This window comes from Physeter macrocephalus, chromosome 9, assembly GCF_002837175.3.
Source record: "Physeter macrocephalus isolate SW-GA chromosome 9, ASM283717v5, whole genome shotgun sequence".
In the NCBI taxonomy this organism is placed as follows: domain Eukaryota; kingdom Metazoa; phylum Chordata; class Mammalia; order Artiodactyla; family Physeteridae; genus Physeter; species Physeter macrocephalus.
Window position 1 is genome coordinate 27,098,180 of NC_041222.1, and position 25,319 is coordinate 27,123,498.

The window sequence follows — 25,319 nt, forward strand, 5'->3', positions numbered from 1 at the left end:
CTCAATTGGTAGTTTACTCAGTTTCTGGACAGATAGTCCAAAAAAGCTGTTTACCTCTCAATGCATGGTGGCTGGTCAAATGACAGGAACGTTCTCCTTCCAGCTGTGAAGGATTAGGAGGCATTGTCAAGCATTTGCCAGGCAGTAACGAAGCTCACGAGCTTTACAAAGGCTCTGTTTGACAGCGTTGTGCTGGAAATGGCAGTTAATTCTAGAAAACCAAGGTGCAGATGTAAGGATTGGAGAAAACAAGAATTTGACAGCAAATAAATGAGAGTAGCATCCTTTGGCCTATGGAATAGAGTCAGGACTTCAAGTGGGTTGAGTTTCAGGAATGAGCGGCAAAAGCCCTGTGGTGCCTGACCCCCTCGCTCACTTGTGTGTCCAGCACTCCTGGGCATATCTGAGTGCTCAGCATGTGGCCGGTGAGTTAGCCTGGGGTCACACCCTGACCCTGGGAGTAGACTCCACTGGCCTTCAGTTCCACGGGGCTTCCTTTTGCCTATACACTCCATGTAGGTGATAGAAATCTAAATTCTAAAGCACTTTTGTGGAATACAAGCGAAGTGAGAACTTGAAGGAGGATGCTTCCTTTTCTGCTATCTCAAACATGTGGCATTTAAAAACAAACATTTTTTAATGGTTTTAACTAATTATATTTTTTGATTTCTTTGTCACATTTTACAGCTTTTGAAGACCAAACTGCAAATACGTTACCAGGGTTGGTTTTATGTTGTCCTATATTTTCTTAAATTTGACAAAAAACTCAACAGAACTTGTGGTAGCCAACAGCTTTGTCTGAAATTTAAAAGAAGTCAAAATGTGTTGTTAGTAAGGAAGAGATTCTAACTATTGTTTTTGCCTTCAGTGTGAACTAGTATGGTAATAATTTTGAAAAGGCAAACATGAGTGAGTAACTTTTATCTGCAAAGCTTTAAAAGTGGCCTTGCTGTTACATACGTGGCACAGACAGCTCGTGAGCGCAGGGCACTTCTGGTCTTGCCTCCTATACTTCATTCTGATGCCACCAGAAAGATGTTATTGATTCTGTAGTTAACACCCTTAGAGTGGTATGAGCCCTCAGGACTGTACTACAGAGTAAACACAACCTCTGTATGGTGGCACATGTATGTGTCTTTGTTTCATTTGTGGTTGGAGACAAAGTTGATGCTTTTGTCTCAATAGTCAATAATCATCTTACTTAATGGTTGGTTATATAATCACCTGCTATATATTACGAACTGTGCAATGAAACAGAATTGTGCATATATAATCATCTTTGGAGACCTGAAATTCCCCGGCTTGATTACAGTGGTGATACTCAGTTACAAGGCTGTACAAACCTTAATAAGAGGATAATGGGTGGTACTGGAGGGCTTCATGGTAAGCCAATCATGTTGACCAACAAACACTCTTCAGTGTAGGTGAAGTACTGTCGTGTGAGGGGCATGCAGTCAAGATGGAAGCGAGGTGGGAGATCACATTTAAAGAAAGGGTAAGCACTCAGACTTGGTTTCTTTTAAAATAGTCTTTGTTTTCTCACGTGCTTATAAATGTGTATCAAAGACTTGAATAGGCATTCTCCTTAAATCTGAGGATTTTTAGTTTTTAATGCTGTCTTTTTGCCTAATAGTGAAGATTTGCTTGTGGCTCCTAAATTGTGGCGGAGTCTACATGTTTCCTTTTTTAAAGTTTCATTATTAAAAGTGGTTGTTTTTGTTTGATATTTTGAGTTTTGTGACTATATGAGTTTAAATGAATGAAATCTGTTAAATGTTTCAGAGTTAACGTGTTTCTTTTGGTATTTCTGATTGGAATAAAGTTTTTTTTAAGTCCATTTTTCTGGTCTCTTGTGGCTGGGTTAGGGTTAGGAGCACTTTCCTTTTTGTGGTAGATTAGTCTATTTGTTGGTAAAACGTTCAGCACGCTACTTTGACTGTTAGTGACTTCACCTGATAATTTTGTAGGTAGAACAGTTCTTCATTTATCCATTTTGTTTCGTCAAGAGGAGTTCCAGATTAGTTAATTTTCTAGATAGGTTAACTACAAAGCATTTTGTTTTTTAAAGGTTGTTCTCAAATGAAATAAACTTTTCCCTACTGAGTATAAACTGTTTTGGTAAATTCAGTATATCAATACTTTCTGTTGTAATTATGTACCTTCAGGTCATGCTTACCCCCAAGCTAAATGATCTGGATGTTTGTGCTTTTTGAGTTTTTTATATCTGCTTTTGATTTCATACTGCTTGTTTCTGTTGGGAGACTGAAATCATATTAGCTACACTGTTGGTTTACACATTAAATTATAAGGTGCTTCCTGACTCCAGGGATAGTTGAGATTGCCTGATGAGGTCCACCGAGTAAGGGAGCAGTTGCCATATAATGCTTCTAAAACACTCCTGTTTGAGAAATTTTTTTAGAAATTCAGTAGAAAAGTGAATATCCTGAGCTCTAGAATTCATGAAAGGGGTTTGACACATCATCTGATGAAATGTCATTGTAACCCGCAGGCAGAGTGAGGGGAGTAGAGAGCATTTCTCTTGGTGTGACGGGGAGGGGCCAGAGGGAGGTCTGCGTAGCTGCAGTGCCTCCCAGTCTCCAGAGGCTGGTCCCAGCTTCATCCCTTCAGCATCTAGTTTCCAGTAGGGAACTTTTTCTCCAGATGAGTATATGTGATTTTGAAGTAGAAATTGAGGATAAAATAGGATTTATCAAAATTCTCATCTGCCTTCAATCCATTCTTCATATTCCTATCATTTTTCTGTATGAAATGATCCAGGCCCTGTCTCCCTTGTTGTCATCTCCAGGGATAGTTGAGATTGCCTGATGAGGTCCACCGAGTAAGGGAGCAGTTGCCATATAATGCTTCTAAAACACTCCTGTTTGAGAAATTTTTTTAGAAATTCAGTAGAAAAGTGAATATCCTGAGCTCTAGAATTCATGAAAGGGGTTTGACACATCATCTGATGAAATGTCATTGTAACCCGCAGGCAGAGTGAGGGGAGTAGAGAGCATTTCTCTTGGTGTGACGGGGAGGGGCCAGAGGGAGGTCTGCGTAGCTGCAGTGCCTCCCAGTCTCCAGAGGCTGGTCCCAGCTTCATCCCTTCAGCATCTAGTTTCCAGTAGGGAACTTTTTCTCCAGATGAGTATATGTGATTTTGAAGTAGAAATTGAGGATAAAATAGGATTTATCAAAATTCTCATCTGCCTTCAATCCATTCTTCATATTCCTATCATTTTTCTGTATGAAATGATCCAGGCCCTGTCTCCCTTGTCATCTCCAGCTAAAAGTGCCCTGCCCAGCCACTGCCGTGGGGACTTCTGTACTCTGTAGCCTCCCAGCCTTACCCATGTGGAGTCCCGCTGCACTGAACCCTGCTCTCTCCCCGGTTCACGCAGTAACTCTTACTGAGGCCTTCAGATCTCAGCTCAAACGTCACTTCCTCGGGGAAGCCAGCTCACACTTTAAGGACCAAGTCAGGTTCCCCTCTTACATATTCTTGTGCTGCCACATTCCTGTGCTGTTTTCGTAGCACTTACCTGTTTTAATTATATTGTCATTATTTGATGCCTTTGGCCCTTTTGAATGTCAGCTCCATAAGGCAGGGACTCTGCTCTGGTTTCCACAGTTTCAAGTTCCTGGCACAGTGCCTGACACCTTGTAGATGTCTGACAGATGTTTCTTTAAGAATCAAAAGAGTGAAGGGACGCACGAGTATTTAGGATCACAGCATTCTGGAATATCCTGTCTGACTTTAGTTCCTTGATGGGTCATGGGAGTTGTTTCAGAAACAAATTTTAACACTGCTTGGGCTGCCATAATGAAATACCATAGACTAAATATTTAGGCTTAAACAACAAGACATTTCTCAGTTCCAGACACTGGGAAGTCCAAGATCAAGGTGCTGGCAGATTTGGTTCCTGGTGAGAGACCTCTTCTTGGTGTACAGACTTCTGTGTCTTCACATGGCAGAGAGAGAACCTCTTGACCTCATCTAAACCTAATTACCTCCACAGGCTGCACTCCAGATACCGTCACACTGCGGGTCAGGGCTGCAACCTGCAAGCTTGGGGTCGTGGGGGACACAAGCATTCAGCCCATAACATACATGAGCTAAATGATGAGGCTCTTCTTTGCTCTCCCCCTTCATGTGTAACACTTGGCTATCTTTTTTTTTTTTAATTTTTATTTTATATGGGAGTAGAGTTGATTTACAATGTTGTGTTAGTTTCAGGTGTACAGCAAAGTGATTCAGTTATACATTCACCTATCCTGTACTCTCAGAAATATCCAGCCAATCTGAGACAAGTCTCTGTACGAGTCAGGACTCCAATGTACAGGCTCCATTTTTCTTATTCTTGCACTGTTTTTGAATTGTGGATCTCAGCTGAGTGAAGCTGACCAAGAAGGACAAGAAGAAAGTATTCCTTAAAGTAATTAGTGTGTCATTGCTGCTTTGTTACTGTAGAAGTGCCATGAAGGCAGTGGCTTGTTTTGTTTAGAGCAGACCACCTCAGTAGTTGCTTTACCTTTCACCATCATCATTCAGTTCAGGAACCAGTCATTAGTCAGCAGTGGCTTGCTCCTTACAGAGTACACCAAAAAGGGGGAATGCATTTAGTTACATTGAGATGCTATATACCTTTTTGTTTCAGGTGATAATAGGGAAAAGAAACTAATTTCTTTCAAGGGTCATCATATCTATAGTAATAAGAGGCACTTGGTATATAGCTTTCTCTTTTCCCATTGGTAAAAAGGAAGCCTCCAGACTTTCCTTACCCCTCTCATACTTTGCTGAAAAAGAGTGATTAAACAAATTTCGAGGTTTGCTTGGGCTCCCCACTTCTCACTCCCCACTGAAAAAGAGCCATAGAGTTTTCAAGACAGATAATAAGGAAAAGTGGGTATGTAAGGGATCCAGGTACTTTTCATTTGTAATTTGTGTGTAAAATATGAAGGTAACAAGTGAAAAGGAGTTAGGAGGTGAGGGCCTAAACTTGGAGATATAATGGGTGTGATAAGCCTTGAGAAAGCTAAGGCAAAGTCCAAGGAGATTTAAACCTTTGCTGTTGCTGTTTGGAGCCCTTCAAAACTTCTGCCACTTGTGGTCCAGGAACAGAAAAGCATGGTGTTTTTATGTCTGGAAGCAATGCAAAATACATTTGAATGTATATCAACTCAAACTAGAGAAGAAAACATCCCTAATTTCAATTTGTACCTTTTATAGTTTCTTTATTTTATTTAGCAGATTTGCCTTACATCTGCTCAGTACTGTAAAGCTGCCCTTTCAAGGACAAATCATTTCGAGTTACAAGATTCTAGACTTGTGGACTATACAGAGCATTGGCTGCCTGTGACAAGTTCCTAGGTAAAACCTTAAATTTCCCTTGATTCCCTACTGGCTCCCAGGCTGGCTTAGGTCTCCTGTGGCACGTGATGACTGTCTCAACCCCAGCTCTCTGGCCAAGATGTTTGTGCTGTATCCCTCAAGACAGTGTGAATGCCTTGAGTGCAGGGGCTGTCTTTCTGATCTTTGTATTCACGGACTAGAGGTTCTCATAATACCTGTTCAGTGAATGAATCATACTCTGATCCCAGGTGTTATCTTTATCATTCTCCCTGTTTCAGAGACACTGAATTTTTTAGGAATTTGTCTTTTAAAAATCATCATGGAGGATACATAATGTCTGATTCCATTTATTTGAAGTTCTAGAAGAGGCAAATCTGGTGGAAAAAAAACCCAGTGGTTAACTCTGGGAAGGGGCATGAAGGAACTTTCTGCCTCTGGGGTAACGGTAGTGATCTATATCTTGATAGGGGTTTGGGTTACACAAGTGTATACATTGGCCTAAACTTATTTAGCAAACACTGTTAATATCTGTGCACTTCACTGTGTGGAAATTTTACAACAGAAAAATATTGAACTTTAGTTAATGATACGTATTGCTGAGGAGTTTTAAAAGGACGGGTACAGATATCTGCAATTTATTCATCAAAATACATCAAAAATTAAGATGGATTGATGGATGGGCAGAATATTGGATAACTGATAAAACAAGCTTAGTAAAGTGTTCACAGTAGAATCTTGTAAAATTCTTTCATCTTTGGTGTATGTTTGAACATCTCATAATAAAATGTTAAGAAAAATCATTAGGGTGTTTATCAAAATATTTGATGTCTTAATATATTGAGAGACTCAGTTCAGTTCTCTTAGTATGCTAGTTATTCTAGACTGCCATGAAGTCATAGGATACTACAGAAATACCTGCTAGAGGGGAATACAGGCCTATGGCATATTACTAACTTATCCTTCCCACTAGTCCTAATGACGTGGTGGCCACCTCCTCTCTCTCCTCAAGCCCAGAACACACACCAGATTGTGACAGGGCTGGTGAGTAACATGGTGGCTGATGAACTGATGTTTTTCTTAAGTCGGCCCCAAAAGTGAGTGGTCTACTCACCCCTGAAGTGACCAGGGTAGGGATCATGATTTTCCCGCCAATACTCTGCAACTTTCAACAAAGGCCCGGAAGTCCTTCTTTTATACATAACATTTATTATGTACACACACAAAACCTCTTCAGTAATAACTGCCTAAGAATAAATAGTGTATTCAGAACAGATCTGATACTTTGTATTTAACTTTTATAAAGTAATCCTTTTACAATGAAATTTGGATCCTTCATTTTACCCAGACAAAAACTAATCTTTTATAGTGATGGGCTTTTGCAAGTTAATGTAAGCACAGCAGCCTCGTGTACCCATAATTTAAATAGCTTTCAAAGGAGACAGCTGTTTCCCCCAAAAAAGGGTTTAAAAGCTGTTCTGAGTTGTCTGTGCTCTGCTTAGAGCTTCTGTTGTTCCTGTTTTGAATTTGTCCGCAGCAGTCGGAAGCTGTTTGGAGCTCACAGTGTGTGTGTTTCTGTAGCGGCTCCTCTCGTGGAGTTAGAAGATAAAGCACACAGCACCGGGTCTGTTCCTGAGAAGATAAGATGATCTTAGTGTAATTAACTGCTCAGTAACTTAAATACCATTTAAAAATAGGGAAGTCTTAGCTCTGGCTGAAGGAGGATGGTGTAACTGATGGGATGCATGGTTGTCCATCTCTCAAGCTCCAAAGTTAATATGTTCTCCAAACAGGCTTTCTTTATCTTCACAGAGATCCATGGAACTGTCATCCATGAAGAATCTAAACCCTAACTGCATTTTCTAAATCCCTAGTTCTCAAACTGTGGTCCCCAGACCTACAGCATCAACTGGGAACTGGTTAGAAATGCAGAATGGGGCCTCCCACCCCAGACCTGTGAAATAAGCAGCTCTGGATGTCAACCTAGCAGTCTGTTTTAACAAGCCCTCCTGGTGATGCTAATGCCTGCACCACTTTTCATGTTCTCTGCCAGAAGGGAAGGGCCTAGAAGGAAATCTCAGTGGGCATGTATTTGTGTTGTTTTAACCATTAAGTTCGTGGTAATTTGTTACATCAGTAATAGGAAACTGATGTAAATATAAATAGTTAAAGTCACTTCCTTTTAAATAAAAAAATCTATTTTTAAATAGTCCAAAATATGTCAGTCATATTTCAGGAATAACTGAAATAGTGATCATTAGTGCTATGGTTAGTTAAGTTAGCTAAAGAATGATTAATTTCTCAAAAAATTAATTTCTCAAAAATCTGAATTGAAAGGGATTCACTCTTTTTCTTTTCGGTGACTTCCCAAAAAAGCATCCCAAGTAGGATTGTCATTTTTTTAGTAAATTTAAAATAGTATGGCAAAATGAACCATCAGTCACAGTTAAATAACACAAGAAAATGTCATTCTAGGGAACAGTGAAAAATAGCATGTTCTAAATTTATCTATATGAGAACCAATCACTGTATACAGCTTGACAAAAATTTATCAACTATGCTTCCTATTGGTATGAATAATTTTCACTGAATAATTTATAAAACTCTACACACGATTCATATCAAATAAACTTGTAAATGGCCAGAACATTAGTGAACAGATGTGAATGGTTCAGATGTTAGTAAATGTGTTTTCAGTGCAAAATGCCTTTTCTATGTTTTAGAACAGTAGGCTTCAAAAAATGAAGTGTGCATATGCCAGTGGAAGGACAAGGTAAACCCTGGAAGTGCAAGAGGTAATGTAGAACTTTGATTTTTTAAACATTCTTTTAAAATTTCCTTTTTCCCTATACATGTTTTATAATGTACATAATAGATCAGTATAACAGTATATATAATTTATAAATGATCAAAATTTGGAGTGTATTCTAATTTTTTCTGTTAAGATTTACATGATCAAAAAAGTTTAGAATATCACTAACAAGAACCACCAAGCCACTGCCTCTGTCACAGCCTTATTCTTGATTCTGGTCTAAAAGTGAACAAAATGTAAACAAAAATTTTCAAACTAATGCTAAATGCAAGGTTTTTTTTGTTGTTTTTTCCAGAGGTGGGGTCTCTGACAAGATTAGGGTGTGAACAGGACTTGCACTCCCTTAATCTAGCCCCAGGTGGTCTCCTAATCTTTTTAAAATTTATTTATTTAATTTATTTAATTTTGGCTGCTTTGGTTCTTCGTTGCTGTGTGCGGCTTTCTCTAGTTGTGGCGAGTGAGGGCTCCTCTTCGTTGCGGTGCACGGGCTTCTCGTTGCAGTGGCTTCTTGTTGCGGATCATGGGCTCTAGGCACGCGGGCTTCAGTAGTTGTGGCTTGAGGGCTCTAGAGCGCAGGCTCAGTAGTTATGGCGCACGGGCTTAGTTGCTCCGCGGCATGTGGGATCTTCCCAGACCTGGGCTTGAACCCGTGTCCCCTGCATTGGCAGGCAGATTCCTAACCACTGCAGTGCAAGTTTGCCATCAACCTTTTAAATAGGTTAACCACACACAAAAAGTGTGGCAAATGTTTCAAAGTAGCATTTATTTTTTAAAAGCACATTATGAGGTGGACTTAAACTAAAATATTCAGTGCATATATTAATAAAAGGTTTATTAAAAACTTAAAATTTCATGTAGGTATGTATGTAGATAAATTCACCTACAATTCTACCATCCATTTGAAAAACAACTCAATTGAAAAGGTAAAAACTTGTCACATTTTTAGAAAGCTTTTCTAATTCTGAAATAAAGAGCATTTGATCTGTTAAAAACCTTTGTGGGAGGGAGGTAGTTTTGTTTCAGTTTTAGATTTTAGAAGTTATTTTACTAAATCATTCACTTTATGGCTAGTTTTCAATGAATGTGAATATCTTTACTAGAAGGTAGGTAAAAGGTACTATAATGCAATTAAGAATTTCAAGATGGCTTCAGCAGAGCATTAAACCAAGCATGGGGCTTTTCTCAGTGCAGGCCCTTAAATGACTACATAGGTCACATACCCATGAAGCCAGCCCTGCATCTAAGTCTATATCAACTGCAGTTATAGGAATACTAAAACCTTAGTTATCTTTGTCCCTTGAGCTCTAGACTAGGCATCTAGTAGGGAGTCACATGTTTGTTGAATGAAAAACTGCATCTTGGCAGTTTTCCAAATCAATGAGAAATGCTTCGTTTTTCTGACCTATTGGTCAGAACAAAATCTTACTCCAGTGAAGTCTGTTCATTATAATAAATGATGGATTCCTGTAATACTGAATAATTTGCACATCACAGTTCTGGCTTCATGGAAATTTGAGGCCACATATGGTGAAGATTCATTTGATTCATTCAACAAAAATTTATTGATCCTGCTGGGCACTGGGAATAGAAGAATAAATAAGAGTCCCTGCCCTCAAGGAGCTTACAGTCTGGCATGAGAATCTAGTGAGAAACAGCACCTCAGTCAGAATCTAGTGAGAAAACTTTCTGGTGTCTGGCATATTATCTGGAATATTCCAAATGTCCTGAAAATGTGAATCTAAAATTTATCAGAAAGCACAATTTGGAAATGGAAGATGCAATGAAATTTAAAAGAAAATTCAAATATTCAACTTCTAATGTAAAAACCATGAAATCTAAATGAGGAAAAAACTCGGGAAAGCTGAAAATTCTATTTTAAGTACTTTGGACCAGATTTAAATTTTAAAAATTATTTTATTATCTCTGGCATTTTCATTTATAGTGACATTTATATACACATGTATAGAGGAGGTGTGTGCATTTGAGATGAATTCCCTGGAGCTTTTGATAAAACCCATTTTTCTATCACTAATTCATTTACAAGTAAAAAAGCGGCATACAGGTAAATTTGAGACTTTCCTTTTGCCAATAATTTACATTATCGTTTGAATGGAAGAAATTCTTAAGAATTGTGTTCAGGGTATAAATTTCGGTACACTCTCATTTTGCACTGAGACTGAACTGTGTCTTTGTACAGTGTGTGATAATTTAACCGTGTATTTTATTTTATTTTTTAACCATATATTTTAATAATTACTGACAGTTTAATGGCATCAAAAATACTCTTACGTCTATCTGGATTTTCACTGTTTTTTTTTTCCCCTCTGCACTCTTCTTTTTTCTTAAAAGCATGAAAGACCCCTGTGCAACTACAGAGCCTTTGTTTTTGCTTCCCTGTACTTTGGTACATTGCTTCTCCTTAATCTAGTAGCATCCTTAGCTTGTAGTATTTTACTTAGTGGTAACTGAAAAAAATCACTAGCTTGGGCTTTAACTGGGAACTGTTATCCAGAAGGTTATTGTGAACCTGTCAGGAAGGTGGTGAGCAACCAAAAGAGCTGTCTCACAGACTGTGCACCCAGAGCTCATCCAGCCCATTAGAAACTAAGCAGGCTTGGTTATCTCTCGTCCCAGCTCATAACAGATGAACACAGCACATTAGAAGGAAGTGGGGAGCCTGTTAGAGGCAGGTATATTGATAGTGTGGTAGGAGACCACTATATAAGCAAAACAAACTACTTAGCAGATACAAAATTTTTTAAATTAAAAAAAACAAAAACCACACCAGGAATCTGAGGCAAATGATTATATATACCTCGAGGCTGAGGGAATCACTTTATAATAATTAATATCAATGTTATAGCCCTTTACAATTTATGAATTATTTTACATACATCAGAGCTCATTAGATATTTGTAATAACACATGGATATAACTTTTACTTTCATCATGAAAAAGTGAATTGTACTGAGCATGCTGTTTAAGAAGAAGGTGGGTAGGTATACTGACATATCTGAAAGACTTGCATCAAAAATAATTACAAGTTTTAAATTTTGGCACTTAAGATATATGCATTAATTATCCCAACATTAATATATATGCTTTCCTTCATGACCAACACTGTGTTACTGAATTTTCATAGCTCTCAGTGACTGCTGGTCATTAAATGGGGATGATTGTCATCAGTAAGTTATCAGACCATTTCTCCTGTTAAACACAAGCTTAACAGATTCTTATGGATGCCAACACCATATATTCTAATATGGGAAACACTCGGCTCCTAAAAGAGTCTGAGTGTTTTTCCTATATTGCACTTTCTAGAAAACAGCCTTAACAATGATATGATGTGATCTTGGTTCTAGACATAGGAGTGAGGAATATGTGATTTACCTTTTCCATGCTTGTTTTCCTAAAATTTTTGGTATAGCCTCTTCTTGGGGATGTAACAAGGAGAAACAAAATATACATGCTCTTTGGGCTTCTGAGAAAAAAGACCACAGACATTTTCAAAAGGTAAAAATAGAGGTCTCTTCTGCATCAGCCACTTCATTTTCACAATTGAAAATAAGGAACTACGGTATATTTGATGTTTTTAAACTCATTCAACATAGCTTTGCCATAAATATACTGTTCTGCAGAAAGCTTTTTAAAACAGATGTATAATTTATACTACACTTACCAACAATTATATTATCAATTATAATACATTTACCAATTATCATGATTAAAAATGACTAAATAAAATTTTAGAGTTAAAAACACCAGATTAGATTTTATACACTAAGTGAAATGGGATCTTGAAATTTTAAGTGTAATCTCCTCCAATATTGTATGGCATTCCTGATGCCCTTTAATTCCTTGATTAATATCCCGATGACTTTCTAATCATGACAATACCTCAGAGAGGACAAAGGTTTTGTTGAGTTTGCTATTAATTTTGAATTCTCATCTGTGAGGCTCTGTTTTTGTATAAGGCTATTAATCCTCCATTTTTCTTTATCTTATAGCTACTTACCCTACATGAGGGTTTTTAGTTAGGAACGGACCATATGTGTGCCCTGCAGTTTATGGCGTTAATTCTAATGGAAATTGTCTATCTTGTAAATGTTCTTTTGCATGGTGCAGAAGATGAGCCAGCTCTGAAATAGACAACTTCCAGAGGGTGTTAAATAAGTAAATTAACAGACCAGTTTACCATCCTTTACAAACTAAAGGGCAAAATGGTAGAGTAGTAAGCACAGGCTTGGAACTAAAGCAAACATTGAGTTTGAATCTCAGTGCTGCCACCCCATGCCAGCTCTGTGACTTATGGCAAATCAACCTTTCTGACCTTCCATTTCCCCCAAAGTACATTGGTGCTAATGCCACCTACCTTGCAGTTTTTGTGAGAGTTAGCAGTAAAGTATGTACATTATTTGACACATGATAGATGTTCTAGAATCATGGACTGAAATTTATTAGAGTTGGGCAACATTTGGGCCCAGCATCTGACATGGAGCGCTCTCCCAAGGAGATGCAATATGTGGAAACTTCTTTTGATTATCAATACAACCACTGTACTTAGTAGCTTATTTTTAAAGTCAACATTAGGTGTTTCTGTCTCTTTATTTTCTTTTAAATATGTGTTTTTAAGAAAGTTTATGGCAAACCTGTGTTTTCACTGTGGGTACTTTTTTTGATGACTAAAAAATTTCGAATTTTTTTTTAACATCCATTGTAAGAAAGATCTAATTTTTAAAATTTGTCCTAGAGCCAACATTATCCAAGTGAGATGTAACCTCTGTACGTGTGTGAATGGCTGTCGGGCAGGTTCTACAAAAAGTGTCATTTTTATTCATGTATTTGGGTTGCTTAAACATTTCTATAAGATTTAAAACACTTTTCTTCTTATGGCTGGAATTCTCAGCATTGCTACTCCCATGCCTTCCTTTTTCAATGTACTGGCCAGTTTAAAGGTATTCACAATAATACAACTTAAAGACAAAAAAAAGTGTTCATAAGTCATTGTTTTAACAGCCAGCATAATACAGTAGAAATTGCCCTGAGCAAGGAATTAAGAGACTTGAATTCAAGTCCTGGCTCTGCCACTAATTTTACAGGATGACTTTAGGCAAGTCACTTAACTTCTCTCATTCATCTAATAACGAGATTGAGTCCATTTTAAGTTACTTTCTACCTCTAAAATTGCTTTTATTTGCTTATTTTTTTAATAATCAAAACACCTTCTGGGAGTTGTGTTAAGCACCTGATGGGTAGAGAAATATTTACTGATGTTTAAGGTAGTAATATTTGAAGCTGTGATCCAGGAACCACCTGAATACAGATTACCTGGGGTTCGTGTTAAAAATACAGATTCCTGTCCTCTCCCTGGCTGAATCAGAACCTCCTAAGGTGAGGGCCAGGTTTCTCTATTTTTCACAAGCTCCCCAGTATAATGCACCCTAATGTTTGAGAACCACTGGCCTAAGAGAATGTGTTCTAAGAGGGAAAAAGCTAGCATGTGGCTCAAATTACTCCAGCCTCTGGCAAATCTCTTCTAAGGACAGTCCCATTCAAAGTGGAGGAGACTAGAAAAAAGCTGCTTACTTCAGCAGAGTGGTCAGCCTTATGCCTGGCCCCTGCGTGATGCTTTTTACTTGCTGTGTTCCATAACAAAACACAAAATGTCTTAGTCATGACACCCAAGTCACGGACCATCACAGTTATGACAACAGCTTGAAGACAATCACAGTTCTCCCTTCATTAATGGTAAGAGAGCTGAGCTCAAGGAAGATGAGAAAAACACGTCTTTACTCTCGATTTTCCCTCCACCCGTCATCCTCTGTGATTCAAATAATCTGGCAGAGGAAACAGAAAATCTAAGCCACATTGTTCTCATCACTCTGTGGCCAGATGGAGAGTATAATCTAATAAATAAATCCTCTTCTATACAACAGAAATGACCAAAGCCCATTCCTTCTCCTCTTTTCCTTTCTAATGCTGTTGACAGGAACAAAATACCAAGTAAGGACACATGCTACAGATTTTAAAATTCATACAAATAAACTACAAAGAGAGGTGGTAATTTTTTTTCTAGAATTTCACAACAAAATCCCTCTCACAGTGAAAAATATGTATAATTTTAACAGGAAACTTAAAAGACATTTTGCTGCAAAACTGTAACAGTTGTTAAGAATAATGCCATTATCTGTGCTCATTATAGAGAAACGACAGCAACTTTAAAAGGCCAGGTATACTGATAAGATGAAATTTCTTTTCAACAACCAGTATGCCAACATCAAACTTTTGGGTTTTATTCAACACTAGCATCACGAGTTTCTCCTAATCCAACCAAAACTCCTGCCAAATGTCCACAAAATTCACACCAAAATCAAAAAACAGAAAAGAGAATTAAAAGAAAGAAACTTGACAAGAGCTACCATGCAAAACAACCAGCAGAACTGGAGTTCAGTGGCACAGATCAGCAGGAGCCTAGGAATGCTGCAAAAGATGGTGCTGCCTGGAGTCTAACTTGGCGATGCCCCTGTGATGCTGGACGACCAAGTACTCAGGTCACGGGTGTGTTCATGGACCCATAAGAACTAGGATCTTGACCCAAACTTTTAAGATCTTCTAAAAAGAAAATACTTCACCTAAATTGAAGTAATATATAATTCAAACACCAGAAGAGTTCCTTATTTGATGTAAGTTGTGCCTAAAACTTTGGCTGATACAAAGAAACCCGTCCACTAAGGCACCCGGAGGCGATCTGACAATGTGTTGGAGAGAACTTTGTTGTCAGTACCACATCATTATGAGAGTACAGAGAACGGATCACCCGCAGGGGACTGGCTTCTTTGGGCAAACAGTCAATAAGTTCACTGCACTGTTTGTCAAATCCCAACAAGCGAATCCCATAGCCATGTGGGGAAGAAATCATTCGCCCATCAGGGCTGAAGCAAAGTTCTTTGATATAACCCCTGCCTACATTGGCTTCTTCAATGTAATGAGTCAGTCGTAGAGAACAGCGAGGTGAGACTGGTCGCACAGGGGCTCCTTCTTGGAATTCATAGACACAAGTCCACTAGAGGGAGAGAAGAGAGACAAATCATAGAGCCTCATAAATGGAGTATAACCTTTAAAAATTGTGAATAACTATACTGTCACCTGTAACTTATATAATATTGTACAGCAACTATACTTCAACTAATTAAAAAACAAAAAGTTAGAGAGTCCCAAAGAGTGCTACAGATAATCTTTGTTTTAAAAAAAAAGCTCCACAGAATGCCAAAGCTACAGAATTGTTGCAAGAAATCATTCAGATGAATGCTACCCCTCTCCCAACTAACAAAACTTGTAGGTCCCATACTGTCTTATTTACATTCATATCAAGGTTATTCTGTACTATGACACTTTAAAGCCTTTTATTCCCTGAGGCCACTGTGACTTCTGAAGTAATAATTGCCTTTTCTGAGAGTAACAAGAATCTTGATATTTTAGAGTTAAGACATCTAAGCCCTAGAATACCTCTCCTCCTACACACTTCAAAGACTCTTCTCTCCTTGTGTTAGCTGTGGCTTCTACAGCTAGGTGACTAGCTAGCTAGCTAGCTAGCTAGCTCTGGAAAGACTCCTGCTTTCCAGCATAAGGAGAATCATAAGGTCATTTAAGATCTTTTCCCCTAGTTATCAGTTCAGTCCCTTCCTTTCCCAAAGCTTTCCCTGGTTTTTAAAAAGAGAAAATCATAATACTCCATTGGCTTAGAGCAAAACTTCCCATTTAGCCAGCTTAGCTCAGTCCTATGTTTACTATATAAGGGGTTTTTTACAGTGAGATGAAGGAGGCAAGAATTAAGCTGGGCTCAGTCTGAGCTGATGACTCCTTTAAAGTACTTCCTGCTTCCCACACACAGGCCAGAGAGGAGGAAGGGTTTTGAAGGGATAAAGACACCATGAGCACACATGGCAATGGCAGTGTGTTCAGTCAGCCCCACTGAAGGTGGAGTGCTGCTGCCCATACCTCCTGATCATCAGTGTTGCTTGAGCACCGAAGAAGAGTGGCCCAGCCTTTTGGGTGCAGCTGTAACGATGTGATGCAATTTCCACGGTCTCTCTCACCAGGAACTTCAGGGGTTAAGACTTCAAGACTGTTTCGTGGTGAAATTCCTGAGATATGAGAAAATTAGGATGTGGAATTTGTATTATCAAAGGACTGAGGTAGCTCATCAAAGCTTTGATTTCTGGCAGCCACCCTCATGCCTTTATTCCTTCATCTGCCCCTTATACTACCACATGTAAAAAACCATGATGCCCCTCAACATATGGGGTATGTGTCTTTGGGGTGGATAGGGGGGAAGGGGTATGACAGAACTAAAGAATCCAAGTTTCTGCAGCAGGAATCAACAATAACCTAACACTAAGGTGTTAAAGCTGACTAGGAATCCTTTTGATTTGGATCTACATCTCAGGTTATGTGACATGAAAGGAATCTGGAAAAGTAAAAGACAACAATTCTCATCTCAGAGGACCTGATGCTCTGTAGTCCAGAGAAGGAAATACGTGCAAGCCACGAGGACTGCCTTTACATAGATGAAAGATGTGTGCAAGGAGCAGGACTTATGGCCCCCAAGGACAGTACTATAAACAACAAATCAATGTATAATTTTGGAGGTAAGAGAGGACAGCTCACACAGAGACATGTCAAAACAAGGGGTGGGAGATACTGCCAATTGTACATATTCCTGGTACTCTGCTATGGCCCATCATTTCTTTCTACCTGGCCCCCAATGAAACTGACTGCTGTAGTGAGCCATTGTTACAAATGGGAGTATGTCATATCCCTCAAGTATGTGACCCACTTTCATACACATTGTAAGGAAGCAGCTTAGAAATTTATTATCAAGAGAAATATTTCAACACTTCTCTGCCTATAGAAGGAGTTGCTTTAAAGATAATGAGCTGCCTCTGTCAGACCCTTCGTGAATTATTTCGCACTTAGATGTGTTATCTTCTTTTAAAAGCTTCCCTTTAGATTACTGCAGCATTGACAGAAACCTGTGACGATCTAAATTACATTCTTACAACCAAATTATACCTAAATAGTTATTTCACATGTGATTGAACCTTAACAACAATTTTAGAAAAAAAAAAAAACCCTATTTCAAGAATTTTGAAAATCTATTAACAAAAGCAGAAAAGAAACCCATTCTGAATAAGTAAGCAGTGGTTTTTGGGCTCTGCTCCTTGGAGGTTGCTCAAGAGCTGGCAAAAGGGGGAACCATACAGGGCCAGGGTGGAGATGGGGTAGGGAAGACTGGAGGGTCAAGGGCCTCCTTAATTTTACTTGAACCAAAGTTACTTCGCTTTTATTTGTGCTACATCCCTAAAAATCCACAGGAGAAATGTTACATATGTGGGCATAAATCTCTAAGAGGAGGAATATTTAACTTTAAAATGAGACATCATAGTCTTCAACATCCAGAGGACAGGATGGTGGATAGTCTATAGGTTTAGGTTAGGAAGGTCTCTCAAACCATTCTTGGAAGTAGTCAGGCAAAGTAATCAAGAATGCATTTATTGAGCACTTACCAGATGAGGCCACCCAGGGAAAACACTAATTAGAAGTCTAAGTCCTGCCTCTAAATATCTAGGTAGGTGATATGCTTATCTCCAAAAGGTGACCCAAAATTACAAAAATATATATATCTGGCCATCAGTCCATCAAGAGGAGAACAAACAAAAAGTGCTGTAAGAGCTTACATGTGAATTAGTACGGAGAGGGAAGATGAGTGAAATTTGCATAGGTAGAAAGCATTTCAATTAAGGGGTGGATAGAATAGATTGAGCAGCTAATTCTCCCAGATTGGCTGGGGAAAAACTGGCAAAAGTAGAGTGGGGCCAGATTATAGCTCTTTATCCCACAACCCCTCTGAGGCTGCCAGGCATTGCTGGGATAAGGAAATGGCAAAGCAAAAAGCCTGCTGGGCTGGAACCAGGCAACTTTCACAAGCACCTGATAAACTCATCCCTTTATATTTACATAGCACTATCACAGGCACAGTCTCATTTAATTTCTATAACAACCTTGATTGGAGTCTATATTTCCCAACTATTCCCTCTCCAAACTAGACCAAACTAAATACAGAAAATAAAACTAAAGTTCAAATTCCAACAAAAATGTAAGCCCAAGATATTCAACCCTAGAGACTGGTTAGCTTTTTGGGGATTTGTTTGTTTGTTTGTTTTTTGGTTTTTTTGGCCACACTGTGTGGCATGCGGGATCTTAGTTCCGGGGATTGAACCCATGCCCCCTTCAGTGGAAGTGCTGAGTCCTAACCACTAGACTGCCAGGGAATTCCCTGGTTAGCTTTTTGAAAATGTTACTGAGGAGCAAGGAATAGCTTCATCTCTATTGGCTTTTATTTTTAAGGATTAAAATCAAACCAAAAAAAGCTATTTTAGAATCTATATTCAAGATTATGAAATCCAACTTTTGACCTACCTTCTCTTTGTGAGGCTCGTGACATATGTTTCTCAGAAGATGAATTAGAATCACTATGATGAGAAGGTGAACCAGAAACTCTAGGACCAGATGAACTCGACAAAGTGGTAAGATCTTGAAAATACAAAACGTTCCGACAGTAAAGCTAGCAAAACTCTGGTAGTATCTCTTAACTTTTTAATCATCTACTTCAACCATATTGTTAAAGTTCATCTGAAACATGGCAAGTACATATCCACCTAAAAGTGGCCTATAAAAAAGACTGAGGTGGGCAAGATAGCGCTTTGGAATGTCCAATCTAAGGCCTAGTCCCTTTCTAAAACCCTTTTTACATCAATGACTTCCTTAAGTGAAATAAAAATGAAAAACCAAATAAACATAGGAACATCTTAGGTTTCCCATCATTTCTGTAGTGAAATGGAACAAGAAAATTCAGCAAGAATGAAAACTGAGCTGTTCAGCCTGTTGTTTTATGTTAGAATGGCATCCAAACAATGGGTCCATTACCGAGAACATGAACAGATCCTTCTTAAAGCATACCAACAACTTCTATCATCATTACTGAAATTATGTGAATACCATCTTTGAAATGCAGTACAAACTTAACATTGAAATCTGGGAAAATAAAATGAATATCAGATAGGTGAGTCTGATGTATCACTCCAAATAGCAGTCTCTATGTCACACTTTTCTTGTGGCCGCACATTTCTGTGGGGACTTCTTATTAATCTAATTTCTTTGGATGGTATTAAGTATCAGAATTACCTTTAGAAGACAGAAAACCTTCCTGGTTTTTAAGCAAAACATGCCAATTTAGACCTTCTAAATCACTACTTCTCACTAAGCTCAAGTTGATTATTAATGTTTAACCTAAAAATCTGAAATGAAAGGGACTGTACTTGCATATTAATGAAATCCCTTGCTTGCAAATAAGTTGGTAAAACTTAAATGTCTACTTTTAGCAGTGAAATTAGGCAACTGCAATACAATGAGGCCTGCACATTCCCAAAGGGAGTCTTCAGAAGTAGCCCCGTGCATAGAGAAATATTCCAACCATTTGAAGTTGATTTTAAACAATTTATGAACATTATGTTTTCCAAATGCTTAAGTATTTTTTTCTGAGTTCTTGTTCATAAACACAATATTATAACTAATGAGTATGTTCCTATATCAGCCCTCTTCTTCCTAAAGGTAGATATAATAGTCTCTATCATGTAATGTAGTACAAAGTTTTCCTGAGCCCCCATTTCGCTTAAGTCCAGTGGAACTGGCAACAGGAAAAGGAACAGGGCTTTAGCAAGAGGATGTTTATAGGTCATGAGATAAGATGGCACCAACTACCTGTGTCTGGACATCTGAAAGTCTAGGATGCAATACAGACTTAAAATTAAAACTATATTGACTATAACTTAACAGCTCTGCTGGGTTCCAGAAAAACTTTAAAAAGATTGACAGTATTTTGGGCCATCACTAATTTTTGAGATAATGATGATCTACAAATACTGATGAAGACTTTCTGGCTAGCAGAGGGCTAAAAAAATTTCTTTTAGAGTTAGAAGTTATTCTTCCTAGATCATTTGTGATACAGAGGCACAAATTAATACTATGTCAGAGATACATGCAGATCATTATACTTCCTTGGGAAAAAAGCTATTACTGAGCTTTCCAAAGAATATCTTTTAACTTTCTTCCCTTCTTTCTGTTATCATTCTCAGAATAGAAACATATACCATCCCCTGTCTGAGATTATTTAGAAAAAACTTTCTTTAATCAAAAAAGGAAAGCTTACCTGAACTTGATGTTGTTCTTCTTGCTCTCAAAATGGGATAGCTGCCTACTTCTAAAGACTTGGTTAAGTCAAGATCATGCAAAATCAAGAGATATCCAGAGGACGTTGAGATCAGCATTTTGGAACAATCTGGTGTTAATCTCATTCGCATGAGAAAACGTGTGTGAAAGAATTTCTTATGTGGACACCCATCTTCTGTACACCTACAAAAGAAATCAAACCAACAAAACCTAGAGTTATCATAAATATAAGCATTCAGTGATAGTCATATTTTTGCCCTTCAAACTAGAATTTACAATTTACACTTGATGTACACTCAGACTTATACACATGAAAAAAATTTTTTTTTTTTTTTTTGTGGTACGCGTGCCTCTCACTGTTGTGGCCTCTCCCGTTGCAGAGCACAGGCTCCAGACGCACAGGCCCAGTGGCCATGGCTCACGGGCCCAGCCGCTCCGCGGCATGAGGGATCTTCCCGGACCGGGGCACGAACCCGTGTCCCCTGCATCGGCAGGGGGACTCTCAACCACTGCGCCACCAGGGAAGCCCCACATGAAAAATTTTTGTTCACCATTCCTTCTTCCATCTCTAACTTTTTTAAAAAAATTATTATTTCTTTCTGAAGTATATTAAATAAAATTCTGTTGAGATAAACTCACTTTTTATTGTTCTGAAAATCTTTATTTCACTCTTTGATTAAAGGTTTAGTTGAGCCTATAACTTTAGGTTGATAGTTATTTCTTTCTGAATATTGAGGATAATATTCCAGTGAGTTCTGGCTTCTATTGTTGCTATTTTTAAGTCTACTATCAGTCGAATTGTTACTTTGGATAATTTTTTTTCCTTTGGTTGATCTTCTCCTTGTTCTGGAGTATTGCAGTTTCACTATGACGTGTAAATTTGGATTTCTTTTCATTTATCTTCATTGGGATTCATTTGACTTTCTAAATCTTAAGAGTCATATTATTTATATATTCTGGAAAATTTTCCATCATTATTCCAATATTGCCTCTCACCTATTTTCTCTATTCTTTTGGAGCTCTAGATAGATATTTGAAACATTCCCATTTGACTCTCCTTGTCTAATAACTGCTCTTTCATGTTTTCTATCTCCTCATTTGCATATGTTGCCATCTTGGTAATTTTTCAATATCTTTCTTAACCTGTTTTTTAAGCTGTGTCTGCTACTTGTTTTTATAAACTTCAATAGTTCTATTTCCTTACTTCTTTAAGTTCTACTTGGCTCTATTTCAAATCTGTATGATCTTTTGAATAGATTTTTATTCCTTGCCTATGTTTTTTAGTCACCATTTTATTTCCTTTTTTATTAATTATTTTTAAAACTGTGAACTTTGTCATCCCTACAGAAAAGTACATAAATAAAACATATGTAGAATTTAAAGAAAAATGAACAGCTGTGATCCATCACCCATGTTAAGAGGTAGAACAATACCAGTACTTTAAAAGTCCCCTTTGTTTCTCTTTTCTGTAGAATCCTTCAGTCAGCATGCAGTGCTTCAAGCATGCAATAACTTTTCTTATCTCTCTGAGGATATTGATAGGTTTTTAAAATTTTAAGTTTTCTTCTCCCTATGTAGTCTCTACTTTTTCCAAGCTATCTCCCCATTTGTGTAAGTCTTTTCGTAGAAACTTTTGTCAAATGTCTGGTTATGTTTGGCTGTCTGCTCATAATTAAGAGTGGGGAACTAAAAAGCTGACTGGGAACTCTGAGTGCAAGGGTAGGCTTGAGGTTCACTAAATAGGGTGAAGCCATATTTTGAGGAACTCCTAATGGCAGTACCTTTAGTTCATTAACCGAAAGAACTTGTGAGGATCTCTAAATTCAGTATTCAGTGTGCATATGGTCACTCAATCCCCTTGATTTTGGTAAGGTACCCAAGCCTTTAACTGTGTCTGGCATCCTTTAATACAGATATTCTCTATTTTACCTCTTTAGAGAATAAAATTCAAAATTCCTGCTGAAATGCAAGGAGGTAAATAGCCCAGCAGTATGGATTAAGGGAAGAGGTATAAGTTCTTAAATATCTTTCATTTGAATCCTTATTTTAGCTACCCTTTCTGTTACAGAGTACCAAGAGTTACCAGTTCCTGTGATTTTTGAGGATTTTGTATAAATATTCTTAAGTTCTTAACTTTTTCCCGCTGCCAGTTTAGGATTCAGCTTTCTTGTACTTAACTAATAAGTAAGTTTAAGTGAATTGCTGAGTCAGTTGCCACTCATCTTCCTGCCTTCCAGATTTTAAAACTTTATTGTCATTGCTTCCTTTCCTATTTCCCCATCTTATGAGTTTATACCCTTCATTTTAAAATTTGCTTATATTTAATTTTAGAGGAATCTTCTCATCCATAGATTCTATTTAGGTCTTACAATAACTTAAATGAAGTTTTACAGTTTTCTCCATAATGGTTATACAGATCTTCTGTTGCAGTTTATCCCTGTGGACCAACTAAATTTTCTTAAAGAGCATTTTATTATTATTATTTATTTATTTATTTTTTTTGGCTGGGCCACACAGCATGCGTGATCTTAGTTCCCCCACCAGGGATCGAACCTGTGCCCCCTGCAGTGGAGTCATGGAGTCTTAACCACTGGACCACCAGGGAAGTCCCCAACTAAATTTTTTAATTACTAAAAACTATGTACTTAAAAAAAATTTAAATTGTTTGTAGTGATGTATAGGAACACTACTGATTTTTACATTTTGATCTTATATCTAACAATCTTAGTTAACGCTGATTAATTCTGATAATCTGTCAGTAGAATTTCTAGGGTTTTCTATATAGACCCTAGGTGTCTAAAAACTGTGGCTTATGGGCAAAATCTGGACCACTGCCTGTTTGTATATAAAAAGTTTGTTGGAACATAGCCATACCCACTCATGCATTGTCTATGGCTGCTCAGAGACAATATAACACACAAAGCCTAAAAAATTTATTACACAGTCCTTTATAGAAAGTTTGCCAGCCCCTGATACAGACAATCATATCATCTGAGAATGATATTGTTTCATTTTATCCTTTCCAATACTTATATATTCCGATCCTTATTTATTTTACTGCACCAACTAGGACCCTGCCTCCCTCCAACCCAAAACAATAGTGAACAGCAGTAGTAATAGCAAGCATGTTCTCCTTCCTGATTTTAGAGAAAATTTATAAAGTTTCACCATTTAAAAATGTGCTACAGGTTTTTAGTGCCTACTTTTGATCAGCTTCCTTCTGTCTAGTCATCAGTACAATCCAATTTTAGAACATTTTCATCACTCTAAAAAATAACTCTTGCCCATTAGCTGTCATTCCCTTTCCTACTCCCAGCCACAGATAACCACTAATCTACTTCCTGCCTATTGCTGACATTTCATATAAATAGAATCATACAATAAGTTGTCTTTTGGTTTGGCTTTTTCACTTAACTTTTTTGAGGTTCAGCCATATTGTAGCACGTAATAGTACTTTGTTCCTTTTCAGTACCACATAGTATTCTATTGTATAGATATACCACATTTTGTTCATCCTTTTACCAGTTGATAAGTATTTAGATTGGTTCTATTTTTTTTGCTATTATGAATAACACTATTATAAGCATTCTTTGTGTGGACATATATATTCATTTCTCTTGGGTAGATATCTAGAAGTGGAATTGCTGGGTCATATGGCAACTCAATGTTTAACATTTTAAGAAGCTGCCAAACTGTTTTCTAAAATGGCTACACCATTTTATATTCCTACCAGCAATATATGAAGTTCCAGTTTCTCCATATTCTTGCCAATATTTGTTGCTGTCTTTTTTGTTAAAGCCATCTTATTAGATATGAAGTGGTATCTCATTTTTTTTTTTTTTTTGCGGTACGCGGGCCTCTCGCTATTGTGGCCTCTCCCACTGCGGAGCACAGGCTCAGCGGCCATGGCTCACGGGCCCAGCCGCTCCACGGCATGTGGGATCCTCCCGGACCGGGGCACGAACCCGCGTCCCCTGCATCGGCAGGCGGACTCTCAACCACTGCGCCACCAGGGAAGCCGTCTCATTTTTTTTGTTGTTTGTTTTTGTTTTTTTTGCGGTACACGGGCCTCTCACTGTTGTGGCCTCTCCCGTTGCGGAGCACGGGCTCTGGACGCGCAGGCCCAGCAGCCATGGCTCACGGGCCCAGCTGCTCCACGGCATGTGGGATGTTCCCAGACCGGGGCACGAACCCGTGTCTCCTGCATCGGCAGGCGGAGTCTCAACCACTGCGCCCCCAGGGAAGCCCTCTCATTCTGGTTTTAATTTGCATTTCCCTTAAGACTAATGATGTCAAACATCTTTGCAGGTGCTTATTAATCATTTGTGTATCACCTTTGGTGAAATGTCTATGTCAATATCTCGCCCATTTTTAAATTGGGTTATCTGAATACATATAAGTGAGTTAGAAGAATTCTTTATTCTGGACACAAATCCTTTAGCAGATGTGATTTACAAATATCATATCCCATCCTGTAGTTTTTCTTTTCACTTTCATTTGTTGAACAGACTCTCCTTTCCTGAACTACTGAATTACTTTAGTACCTTTATTGAAAATCAGCTGATCATAAATATAAGGGTTGATTTCTGGACTCAAATCTGTTCCCTTAATTTATATTAGATGTCTATCCTATGCCAGTACCACACTGTCTTGATTACTATGGCTTTGTAGAAATTTCTGAAATCAGGAAGTGTGAGTCCAAAAAAAAGGCAGCTGGAATTTTGATAGGGATTGCCTTGAATCCATAGATTAATTTGGAGAGAACTGCCATCTTAATGATACTGAGTCTTCCAATCCATGAGCATGGAATAGTCTCGCCATTCGTTTATATCTTCTTACATTTCTTACAGCAACGTTTTAGTTTTCAGCGTA

General features: G+C 38.1%; 1 protein-coding gene across 2 annotated transcripts in view; it reads right to left on the reverse strand.

Annotated features, from left to right (window-relative positions):
• Positions 1-6,625: 6,625 nt before the first annotated feature.
• Positions 6,626-25,319, reverse strand: part of DCAF10 (DDB1 and CUL4 associated factor 10) — a 53,506-nt gene continuing 34,812 nt past the window's right edge. Inside the window, exons 4-8 of one of the 2 annotated variants that reach the window (XM_028493791.2) lie at positions 20,428-20,630; positions 18,639-18,752; positions 16,158-16,303; positions 15,127-15,222; positions 6,626-6,979 (exon numbers count right to left, since the gene is read on the reverse strand). In XM_028493791.2, coding sequence (XP_028349592.1) covers positions 6,734-6,979; positions 15,127-15,222; positions 16,158-16,303; positions 18,639-18,752; positions 20,428-20,630 — 805 coding nt within the window. In that variant the 3' untranslated portion in view covers positions 6,626-6,733. Of the gene's footprint in view, positions 6,980-8,341; positions 15,223-16,157; positions 16,304-18,638; positions 18,753-20,427; positions 20,631-25,319 lie in introns of those variants that run through there. The other variant, XM_007107108.4, reaches the window with a different exon arrangement.